The sequence below is a fragment of the Heptranchias perlo genome, chromosome 17 (assembly GCF_035084215.1).
Source record: "Heptranchias perlo isolate sHepPer1 chromosome 17, sHepPer1.hap1, whole genome shotgun sequence".
In the NCBI taxonomy this organism is placed as follows: Eukaryota; Metazoa; Chordata; class Chondrichthyes; order Hexanchiformes; family Hexanchidae; genus Heptranchias; species Heptranchias perlo.
In genome coordinates this window covers 43,575,452-43,588,167 of record NC_090341.1, presented here as the reverse complement: position 1 = coordinate 43,588,167, position 12,716 = coordinate 43,575,452, and the positions used below count along the sequence as shown (strand labels likewise).

At 43.3% G+C, this 12,716-nt stretch overlaps 1 protein-coding gene across 1 annotated transcript; it reads right to left on the bottom strand.

Moving 5' to 3' along the window:
- Positions 1-11,003: 11,003 nt before the first annotated feature.
- On the bottom strand, positions 11,004-12,467 carry LOC137333905 (fascin-like). The gene has a single exon (XM_067998266.1). The coding sequence runs from the start codon at positions 12,465-12,467 to the stop codon at positions 11,004-11,006; it is 1,464 nt and encodes a 487-aa protein (XP_067854367.1).
- Between the last annotated feature and the right edge of the window lie 249 nt (positions 12,468-12,716).

Here is a 12,716-nt window from a genome sequence, read left to right as displayed (position 1 = left end):
AAAGTTTTGGCTGCAACACCTTTGTCTTTCCACTCAAATTATTAATTTATACCCTAAACTCTGATGTGCAAACACATTTACCTACTTTGCGGACCCCCTCAAAGTCACACCGTCAGGGCGGGGGGGGCGCCTTAGCTGCATTCATCACTTCATCTGAGCACAAGCAACATCACCAGCCTCGCCAGGCACACCGTCCACCTCCGCCACGTGGAACTCCACAACACAGAGCTGTACCACAGGCACCTACACAAAATAGTCGTGCAACTACACATACACCCACTGTAGGGTGACCCAGTGGGTGGCATCAAGTGTGGGTGTTCATGGTGAATTTCATGAAAGGGACTTATTACACAAGCCAGTCAAGAATGACCAAGATGCGGCAGTAGTGGTGACAATAATAATATTTAATGTGCCATTAACAAAAATCAACTATAAATAAAAAACATGACAAACCGTCAAACACCCTTATGATCCCCTTTGTGCTCACAAAACCTTTGCCTTACACTTACGACTACTCCTATGTGGCGCTTCCCCTGTGGCTGCAGCAGAGGTAGTGGCAGGTTGCTCTTGTTCATGCCCTGACCGATTAGATGCTTTGGGCCTTTTCCCTCTGGGTTTCGGTGCCCGTGAGGACCCCCCCCAAAGATTGCTCCACCTGCACTTGTGCAGGGGCAGACTCAACCACCTGGAGAGGAGGCAGCATTGCGGGTACTGATTGAGAGGGGCAACGGGTGAGACGTGGGAGCGCTTTAAGTGGCGTCCCCACTTCCATGCCCCATTTTGCCGTCATCCCTCTCCTGGGCCAGGCCCACATCACTTCTACCACCCTGCTGGACGACAGTTTGGAGGACATGTGCGAAGCCTTGTAAAGCCAGTGTTAGTGTATCTGCCTGCCTGTTTAAGGCAGCAGAAAGTTGCTCACCCTGAGTGCGAAGTGCCATTGTCAGGGCCTCAGTGGAATCATTGGTGGGCTGTGCTTGAAGCTCGATGGAGGCTTGCCTTCCCTCCATCGCAGACATTCCCGCACTTACCCGCGACACTATCTCAGAGATGCCCTCACGTCCCTGTGACGGTATCTCACAGATTCTCTCCTGTACCTGTGCCACCATTCCACTCATGCAGGAGTTGGACTCCTCCATCCTTTGCGCGATTGTGGAGAGTGCACGTGGCACCTGTTGTAGCATCTCGCCAATGTGCTGCTGCCCCGCGATCATTCTCCTTTTAAAGGATGGCCCCCAGGTTTCAGCATCTGTGTCCAGCTGAGCAGAGCATGGAGAAGAGTGCTTCTACCAACGCAGACTCTCCACTGCTGCCCTTGCCACCAGTGTCTGCTCGTGGTCACATCTGTGTGATGACTCACCATGTGCGACCCCAACTAACTGAGGACGGGGACCCACCGAGGTGTGTGTATCTGCGCTGGTGGATGGCTCGCTCAGATGTGATGGTGCCCCCTCAGAGGCCGGCAGGTCCTCTGAGGAATCGCCTTCCGCCGTCATGGCGGTTGCTGAAGGCCTTGTAAGAGAACAGAAGGCAATATTAAGCATGATGACAGATGTTGAGGTGCTGAAGATGGCAAGGCATGTTAACATCATTTGCTATTGTGAGTGCTGAATGTTGAAGTTCTGTCACCAGCTGTTTGTCGGGTGGCAGTCTCGGCGTCCCCGATGGACAGGCACTCGAGGGTGCGGCTCACTTCAAGAGCATCCTGCTCCACGTCCTTGAGGACAACCTGATGCCCCCCTCTGGTCTTCACCCTCTCCTGTGCATTCTGGACTCTCTTTTCCTATAAGGGGAGAAAGTAGAGAGGCATGAGTGAGGGATGGTGATGTGGCCAACCGCTGAATGCATTAGTTTGGGTGAGGCTGACTGTGAAAGAGATGCATCAGAGGGTGAGTATGAGTCAGAGCCATGACATTATATGAGGATTGGGTTGAGTGGTAGTGGTGGGATGGGTACTGGAGAGGTGAGTAAGTGCAGGTAAATTGAGGATGAGGTTTGAGTGGGTGTGAGGAGTGATGTGATAGAGTAGTGTTGGCAGTGCAGAAGGAGTTGTGGGGTGGGGGCAGTGATGTGGAAGACAGAGTGTAGGAGAATGAATAAGTGTACTCACTTTGGCTGACCTAGTTAGGTCATTGAAGCGCTTCCTGCACTGGATCCAGGTGCAGGAGACGTTGCTGCTGCTGGTGACCTCCTCTGCCACCTCGAGCCAGGCCTTCTTGGTGGCAGAGACAGGCCACTTCCTCCCGTCCGCTGGGTAGAAAATCTCCCTCCTCCTTCTCACCCCATCCAGTAGGACCTGGAGTGAGGCATCGTTAAACCTGGGAGCAGCCTTTCCCCTGGTCTGCTCCATGCTGTACTTTTGGTTGGTTATTGCAGGAGCAGCATTGGAGGAGTGCCCCTTTAAATAGGACTCCTCCAGCTGACAGCCTGTGATGCGGGTGCGCAGTCCGCCCGCTGCGCAGGTTGACTACGGGAAACCTGGAAGCCACGGTGAATGCCTTCAATTTACCCGCGATCACGTGGGGAACAGACGGATTTAACTGGACTGCCCAGTCCCCCCCCACCCCACCCCCACCCGCTGCCATCCCGCTTCTCTGGTAATATCGGGGCCTTAGTTATGAGGAAAGCTGAGATGGACTTGGGCTTTTCAGGCCAGAAAGAAAGCTTCTGGGAGGTCATCTTAAAGAAGTTTATAAGATTGTTAAGAGTATAGAAAAAGTAAACTTGGAATGTTACTTTAAATTAAACTGTGGCAGGAGAACAGGGTGGCACAGGTTCAAACTAGTAAAAGGTAACTTTAGGACTGATATCAGGAAATTCCTCTTCACGCAAAGAGTGATCACATATGGAATAAACTTCCAGATAGACTTACTGGTATAAATCTGGCCAGTTCTAATGGGTATTCTACAGTGTTTCTACATTTGTTACCTTTCCTTTTGCTGTAGTCTCTCCCTTCCTCTCTCAGTGTTAGTCAGTGACAGGACTCGATTGAGTGTGGTTAAAAACAACACTCAACTGAGTGTTGTTTTTATCCCTGATATGATTTCATCAAGTCAACCACATTACAATTAATGAATAAGCAGATTGTTCAAAAGTAGACATTTTCTTAGCAAACCAAAAGTAATTGATGTTAAATAATCTGCCTTAGAATTCTTTCCCTGCTTGCTGCATGCAAAGTGTAGTGAACAGTGAGGAGGATAGTGATAGACTTCAAGACGATATAGACACTCTGGTGGTATGGGCTGACAGGTGGCAGATGAAGTTTAACGTGGAAAAATGCGAGGTGATGCATTCCAGTAGGAAAAATGAGGAGAGGCAATGTAAACTAGAGGGCACAATTCTAAAAGGGGTGGAGGAACAGAGGGATCTGGGGTTTTATGTGCATAAATCGTTGAAGGTGGCAGGGCAGGTTGAGAAAGCAGTTAAAAAAGCATACGGGGTTCTGGGCTTTATAAACAGAGGCATAGAGTAGAAAAGCAAGGAAGTCATGATGAACCTTTATAAAACACTGGGTCAGCCACAACTGGAGTATTGTGTCCAGTTCTTAGAGAGGGTGCAGAGGAGATTTACTAGAATGATTCCAGGGATGAGGGAGTTAACTTACATGGATAGACTGGAGAAGCTGGGGTTATTCTCTGTGGAACAGAGGAGGCTGAGAGGAGACTTGATAGAGGTATTCAAAATCATGAAGGGCCTAGACAGAGTAGATAGAGAGAAACTGTTCCCATTGGCGGATGGGTCAAGAACCAGAGGGCATAGATTTAAGGTGATTGACAAAAGAACCAAAGGTGATATGAGGAAAAACTTTTTTGCTCAGCGAATGGTTAGGATCTGGAATGCATTGTCCGAGGGGGTGGTGGAGGCAGAATCAATCATGGCCTTCAAAAGGGAACTGGATAAGTATTCAGAACAAAATTAATACAAATTACAACACTCATGAGATAAGATCGAGAGACAATAATCTAGGCTTTAACTACAGTCTTCCAATAGGCAAACTCCCAACAGACAAAAGGTTTCTAACACAGATCATCCAAAATATTTAACTTGCAACTTTCCTTCTTTACCAGAAATCTCTGGTACAGACCTTATTGTTACTAATTGCTCCTGTTTATATACCAGCCTTTATCTCCTCAGGCCAGAAAGAAAACTTCTGGGAGGTCAGCTGTTCAATCGACTCCCTCAGTAACTCTGGTGGGAGTCTGGCAGAATGGCAGCAAGCTGTGCTGGATCCTGCCCATACTGACAGTCATGCCCACTGCCCTTATTTAAGTGAGGTGGCCTCACACTGACCTGACATACCCCAGCCAGGTCTCCAGTAGGTGTGATCTTGATGTAATTCCTTGGATCATGGCCCAAGCATTATCAGGTCCAACATGTTTAAATGCAGGATTTTTCATACAGATCTTCTCTTCTTACTTTAATGGTCTTTCCAGTTTTATTTGTCACTTGCAATGACAGTCATTACTTTTCTTCTGGTGGCGATACAGACAGGGACGGTCTAGCAGGCAGCCCTTTCAGGCTTCAGTCAAATTTGCAGTCATATCCTCTGAACTCTTTCACTGGCATAAATTTAGATTTATGTTTAAATCATACTGCATAGTAAGCTTGTATTTTTTTTAAATAATAAATTTCACAGTGATTAATAGACAAAAATGTTCAGAAATGAGTTCATATCAACCAAGAGTTCATCTTGCTCTGCGAGTGTCAGTGCGATCACCGCTTGTTGGTGAAAGGATGAGGAGAATGCTCCATTTCTGATGCTAATTTTCTAAATTGCACTAACCTCCTTCATTTATCATCCAACCCTTTCCATTTTTGCTTTTGATTTCAAACTACATTAATCAACTCCTTTCAGGTTGCACGACTCCAGTGCTCACAACCTTCATTTCTCTTGCAATGCAATGGTGAAGTCATTACCTTTTTTTTTCATTCGTTCATGGTATGTGGGCATTGCTGGCAAAGCCAGCATTGAATGCCCATCCTTAATTGTCCTTGAGAAGGTGATGGTGAGCCGTCGCCTTGAACCACTGCAGTCCGTGTGATGAAGGTTCTCCCACAGTGCTGTTAGAAAGGGAGTTCCAGGATTTTGACCCAGCGACGATAAAGGAACGACGATGAAGGAACAACGATAAATTTCCAAGTCGGGATGGTGTATGACTTGGAGGGGAGCGTGCAGGTGGTGTTGCTCCCATGTGCCTGCTGCCCTTGTCCTTCTAGGTGGTAGAGGTCGCGGGTTTGGGAGGTACTGTCGAAGAAGCCTTGGCGAGTTGCTGCAGTGCATCCTGTGGATGGTACACAGCAGCCACGGTGCGCTGGTGGTGAAGGGATTGAATGTTTAGGGTGGTGGATGGGGTGCCAATCAAGCGGGATGATTTGTCCTGGATGGTGTCGAGCTTCTTGAGTGTTGTTGGAGCTGCACTCATCCACGCAAGTGGAGAGTATTCCATCACACTCCTGAGTTGTGCCTTGTAGATGGTGGAAAGGCTTTGGGAAGTCAGGAGGTGAGTCACTCACTGCACAATACCCAGCCTCTGACCTGTTCTTGTAGCCACAGTATTTATGTGGTTGGTCCAGTTAAGTTTCTGGTCAATGGTGACCCCCAGGATGTTGATGGTGGGGGATTTGGCGATGGTAATGCCGTTGAATGTCAAGGGGAGGTGGTTAGACTCTCTCTTGTTGGAGATGGTCATTGCCTGGCACTTGTCTGGCGCGAATGTTACTTGCCACTTATCAGCCCAAGCCTGGATGTTGTCCAGGTCTTGCTGCATGCAGGGACGGATTGCTTCATTATCTGAGGGCTTCCGAATGGAACTGAACACTGTGCAATCATCAGCGAACATCCCCATTTCTGACCTTATGATGGAGGGAAGGTCATTGATGAAGCAACTGAAGATGGTTGGGTCTAGGAAACTGCCCCGAGGAACTCCTGCAGCAATGTCTGAGATGATTGACCTCCAATAGCCACTATCATCTTCCTTTGTGCTAGATATGACTCCAGCCACTGGAGAGTTTTCCCCCTGATTCCCATTGACTTCAATTTTACTAGGGCCACACTCGGTCAAATGCTGCCTTGACGTCAAGGGCAGTCACTCTCACCTCACCGCTGGAATTCAGATCTTTTGTCCATGTTTGGACCAAGGCTGTAATGAGGTCTGGAGCCGAGTGGTCCTGGCAGAACCCAAACTGAGCATCGGTGAGCAGGTTATTGGTGAGTAAGTGCCGCTTGATAGCACTGTCGACGACCCCGTTCGTCACTTTGCTGATGATTGAGAGTAGACTGATGGGGCGGTAATTGGCTGGATTGGATTTGTCCTGCTTTTTGTGGACAGAACATACCTGGGCAATTTTCCACATTGTCGGGTAGATGCCAGTGTTGCAGCTGCACTGGAACAGCTTGGCTAGAGGAACGGCTAGTTCTGGAACACAAGTCTTCAGCACCACAGCTGGGATGTTGTTGGGGCCCATAGCCTTTGCTGTATCCAGTGCACTCAGCCATTTCTTGATATCACATGGAGTGAATCGAATTGGCTGAAGACTGGCTTCTGTGATGATGGGGATATCGGGAGGAGGCCGAGATGGATCTTCCACTCAGCACTTCTGGCTGAAGATGGTTGCAAACGCTTCAGCCTTGTCTTTTGCACTCACGTGCTGGAATCTGCCATCATTGAGGATGGGGATGTTCACGGAACCTCCTCCTCCTGTTAGTTGTTTAATTGTCCATCACCATTCATGACTGGATGTGGCAGGACTGCAAAGCTTTGATCTGATCCATTGGTTGTGGAATCGCTTAGCTCTGTTTAGCGTGCATGTAGTCCTGTGTTGTAGCTTCACCAGGTTGGCACCTCATTTTTAGGTATGCCTTTGATCTCCTCCATTCCGTTTGATGGGGCAATGAAAATCTTGTTTCCTACAAATCTTGAGATAGTTTCTTCGTGTCTCTTGTAAGTTTGACCAACAGTTTCTACTTATCTTTGATGGCTTCACTCAGTCTCTTGTGTCGACTTTTGTCTGATTACGCTTCTATAAAATGCCGTGGGATGCTTTTTCTACATTAAAGGTGATATAAAAATGTAATTTGCTGTTGTATTGACAGTCTTGTTTTTATTTATCTTCTTGACCTCAAATGGAACTCCCACATCTGCTCCAGTGCTGCCTTCAAAATGTTTGGGTTCCTTTTTCTTGCCAAGCAAGTTTTAACTCTCTGTGAAACCCAAAATATTCCAAGACTAGAATTCTGCTCCCATATTTAGGCAGCCTCTTCTAAGACCTGTCATGCACTCCTGAGCAACATAAAAGAAAATGCTCATCATCTGATCGGCTGTCCCACTATCGCCTCACACCTCCGTCGTTCTCTTTTTGACACAATCTTTCTTGTCTCACTCTATTTTATTGACAGTACCGTGGTCAATGCTCCTCGGAACATTTTTTCCTTGTTCCTCCAAAGCTGCAAATAGACCATCATGAATAATCTTGCTAGTCTCACCTTTTTGAAATCAAGACTCTTTGCCAAGTCTTCTATTCTAATTCATTCTTTTCAAAGACCTCATTTTCTTCAGTCTTTCCATCCTCCCACAATCTTTGTGGTTTTAAAACCTAAGCTCGGCATTATCTAATCACTATTTCCTGATTCACTTTGTCTTTCTTACTTATTTCAACTTTGGCAATAACCTGCACTATGAGTCTTGGCCCTTCAGATTGGTTTATCAATTTAAAAAATAAATGCAACGGTAAAACAGTGCGCAGATTAGAAAAGAGGTTATAGATTATGTATTGGATGAATCTATATCACCAACACAGTACATAACTGCAGTAAAGAAGGAAATAAGGTACTGGGTATAAATCAAAAGGATGCATTGCTTCTGTATAAGGTGTTCCTTGGACTCCCTCTGGAGTACTGTGTGCATTTTTGGTCACTTAATCATAAGTATATGTTTGAGAAAGCTGAACAAAGACAATGATTCTAGTTATCAGGAATTTAAGGTATGAGGAAAGGTAAAGAAAATTGTGCTTTTCTTTTGGAAAAGAGAAGAGTTTGAGGTGACCAAATTGAAGTTTTCAAGATTATGAAGGAACTTTTGATCCAAGTGAATTATTCTTTATAGTGAAGAGTTCAAATATCAGGAGGCACAAGTCTAAAAATAGGACGTTAAGAGTACGGAGTGAAGTCAGAAGGACTTTTTTGCCCAAATGGTAATATAGCTATGGAATAAATTACAATTGAAGCAGACAGTATCAATGAATTGAAGCAGCGATGAATGTGTTTCTGGAAAGTAAAAGGATTTAAGGGTATGGTGAGAAGGTAGGTTGGTGGGGTGATGTGTGCAAATAGAACAAGTTTATTGGACTTAATGGCCTTTTCATGCCCCTAAAAATTATTACATTCTTGGTTAGAATGAGGTTCTCAGGAAAGGACAGTGAAAAGTGATTTTAAGATTGGGATGAATATTCAACTACATTAAAAGCTGACTTGAGATAGTTAAGGCTTTCTCAATTGAGAGGATAAAAAATATTTTTCTGAAGAAGATCTTGGGCCTGTTGACAGATGACTTGGTACCCATGAACAAAGAGATACACGTTTCTTGGTAGAAATCAGAATTGAGGTTAGTTATTCACATTTCCCTGTATTCTGGCTATTCTAGTTACAGAAATGCTGGGAAAAATAGGCAGATAATTTCAATAAATTCAAGGTTGAGATGAAGTGAGGATATTTCAGCACACAAATAAACGGAGATAAAACAAAACTCAAAGAATTCAACCCGTTTTGTAATATTTTGAAAACTAAATAAAGATCAGAATTTCTTGTCAGAAAAATTTCAAGTCCTTCATTTCAGACCTCATTAAATTGAGATTTCAAGATGATAAATTCAGTAATCACCAAGGGCCAGTTTGCTAAAGTGGCGGGCATAATGTAACTTAGAAGAAGAGGCTATTTGACCAATGAAGCCTTTTGCTTCTACACATGTATGTACAATACACTCCACCCAAACCATTTAATATCCTGAGGAAAAGGTTTGCAAATGTTTTCCTGTCCCACTCCTCACAAACATAAATCAAGCAAAACCACAGAATGCTTAAACTTTACATCCGAATTTATATGTCTTGGACCAGTTGCCTTCCTTGGTATGGCATTTCATTAATCCCAGTTGCTCATAGCATTCAATTATTTGTTTCTGTACTTATAACTTTCAGTGCTGTTGCTGATCAGATATTCATTTCTTTGTCAAAGATGTTAAATTACAGGAGTCTATTCCACATATCCATTACATTGTTTGAAACAAATTATTTCTGATCTTGAGTCATGCTTGACGTTTACCAATTTCATACTGAAATCCTTTAATAGCCCAATAGTTCTATGTTCACAATCCAAGTTAAATTAATTGTCTTGTATCTATATTACCATTCCTCTCAGATGGAGGAAGGACCAAGTGCTGTGGCCACCTTGTCCATTTAGCTGGAAAAAAACGAGAAAGTGGGTGGATGCCTCCTGACTAGTCAGATGGAATTAAGATCACATTTGAAATGTTAAAAAATACGGAGAGAACGTCTCCTTATAATTTCTCCATGTAGTGTCAGAACCTTCAGCTTATTCATCTTTGTAATATCTGTGATTTTTGTCCTTTTGTATTTGCTTCTGTTTTTATACAAGAACATAAACTAAGAAAATTTGGAGCAAGAAAAGACCATTTGACCCAACAATTCCAGTCCATCTAGAATCCATGTGTGATTATTCTATCATGGACTTTCCACCTGTTGGATTTCCTATTTTAAGGAACTAAGTTCCTTCCTTTACCTTCCCTGAAAGAAAAATAAATCAAGCAATGCTATTATCTCTATAACTCACAACTCCCCTTTTATCAATGCAGCTCCCTTGTAAAAGTTCTAATTGACGCCAATTAACAACCTTCTCTTCTCTATCTTGTGGGAATAAAAGTGTTTTCAAATCTGTAACCATGTTCAAGATTTGTGTCATATATATGTATTATATGTATCTTTGTGTGTATGTGCATTATGTGTCATGATCATTATATTAGTAAGGGATTTAAGCAATCGGTAATATTTATATTTAAATGAGTACTAAAGGATTTTGCTTAACTGGTCAACCACAGTTCCGATTAGGAATCCCAATTTAATAGCCTTCAACCACCGTACAACTGGTTATTATCACGGTAAGAATATTTTGACACTTTTTGCAGGTCTGCCTGGCTCACAAAAAAATTATTACTATTACTGTGAAAATGAATACAGAATACATGAAGAACAGAGTGTAGCATGAGTCTAAATTTTTTGCTGTGGTGCATGCATTCAAGGCCCATAAAATTAATATTGTGCACATTTAAACAGTTCTACCATATACTGACTATTTAAAAACATATTTTATATTTTTTATTATCTCTCCATTCCTATAAGTTTTTCCATGCCATTGGCAATTCAGTAACCAAAAGAGAGGGGATGCAATATGTTCTGGGCCTCTTGTCAGCACCACTTTGGAATTACACCCTGAGAGGTGAACAAGAGCAATCACCTGATGAAGGAGCAAAGCTCCGAAAGCTTGTGATTTCGAATAAAGCTGTTGGACTATAACCTGGTGTTGTGCAACTCCTTACATTAGAGCAATACACTTTGATTTATCCACTGTTTTTTCTTTCTTCCTCTCCTCCATCAGGGTAATTTGCCTCATCTCTATCCCACTATACCCTAATTAAGATTAAGTTCACTGTGTGGAAAATAAGGGAGAGCCTGCAGTCCACTACTCTGATATCAGTGCACTGCACCATTGTACTAGTGCACATTACCAGAGGGACCAGCTCCAAATTGCATTTATTAGTATTACATTATTTCCTAAATATTAAATGTTGTGAAACTCACAGTTGATAGCAGGAATATAGTTTAATATTTTTTTAACTAAATGTTATTCCTTCCTGTCATTCATCCTGGTTTAACTTGAGCTGGAGTCAAGAATTACTTACATACACACACTCAAAAATTTGATCTGCTAAAGTTACTTAGTATCTGAACAATGTGGCAGATTTGGCATCTTCTCCTACTGCTTTGAAGCTTCCATCAGATCCTGCTACAATATATTTTCCATTGGGTCCTTTTAGGATCATTTGGTCTGAAGTGATCAATTCAATAGTGAAGTTAATAGGGACTTCTCCAGTGGCAGTAATCAAGCCTTCTTCATCTACCTCCCAGTATTTGTCCACAGATACAACTTTGAACTGGTAAAAGCCATTTTCAGTTAAAGTTATTTTGCTTGCCTCGTACATAGGCCTGTTGCAAACCAATCTCTGGTTCCCAGGCATAATGCCAATGAAACCAAAATCACTCTGGAGTATCAGCTGTGATCGGTTGGCAAGCTTCAAGATAAATTCCTCCTGTTTCCCAATTATATGTGGACCTACCAAGAGCTGGCCACCAGCATTCACAGTCACATATCTTCCATCTGATGTCTTTAGAGCTGCCTTTTCCCCGTTGTACACAATTTGAAACCAGCAGTGAAATTCTAGAATCTTGCAGATTTCAATGAAGCCTTTAGCACCAACTGCAAGGTAGTAGTTTGAAATATTTTGGAAGCAGACTTTCTTTGTTGTGGAATCCATCATAATTTGGAAGATTCCAGCGTCTTGTATATCATTAATATTTGAATAGACAGCTGGACCAGGTTTACAGGAGATATACTTTCCATTAGCCATGGACATGATATTGATTTGCCCAGCAGAAGGGTCAATGATGAAAAGCTCATCCATACTAGGATTCAAAGTTTTGATCGTTTTAACATTGCAGTCCTTCACAGATAGGAATTTTCCATACGTATCCTTCAGACAGATCATCCCATTCTTTATCTCTAGGCGATACAATGTCCTGTGTGTCACTTCGGGCTCAATCTGCCCATTGCAAGCAATGAAGCTACCATTTCCTGTCCTTATGGCATATTTTTTCTCTTTGATGTCAAAGTAAAGTGTCATTACACAGTCAGAGCCCCAGGGTAGGTTCTTATCACAGCATACTCTTCCACTTTGATCATTCAACCGGAGGTAATTTTTCCTGCCAGGATTGAACATATTGACACTGGGGTGGATGACCAGGTGTGGCACCCACTTCTCGCTGTCTGAGATAGCCTGGGCAAAGCATGTGATGTTGTCCTGGTTTCCTCCTAAATACCGTTTGGAGGGCTCCGACTGGAAGGAGACTCTTCCGTCTGGATGAAGCATCATGAGGAAAACACAATTTGGAGTGGGAGCCTCCTGATCACATGTGATCTTGCCATCCTTGTCTGCAGCAATGTATCTGTTAAAGGAACTCTTGATATGGACCATTGGAGAGTCCTCTCTGGTGAACTCAATGGTCCATATCTGGCTCCTCTTCAGTGAGGAACCTGTTGCGTTCACTTTGTAATTGAAGACCTCTCCAGTCAGGTATTTCTGGGCTGAGTTAATTAGACCAAAAGGAAGCACTTTAAATGCCATTTCCCACTGCTTCTCACCTTGTTCATTAATATGCACTGTACCTGGTCAGTAACTGTTTTTATATGTTCAATGACATCATTGTCCTACTCCCTAGCAATGCTTGTGACATAGCAAAGGTTCAGTGACATTTAGCAATACCATGTTAGGGGTTGTCTTAAATATTTCCACTCTTATCCCAATGTTTGGTGTTGAAGAGAATTCTCAATTTACTTCCCCACCCCAAATAAATTAAACTGCACATACGATAAA

Excerpts from the sequence above, each read along its gene's own strand:
- LOC137333905 (XM_067998266.1), bottom strand. The coding sequence starts at position 12,467 with ATGGCATTTAAAGTGCTTCCTTTTGGTCTAATTAACTCAGCCCAGAAA.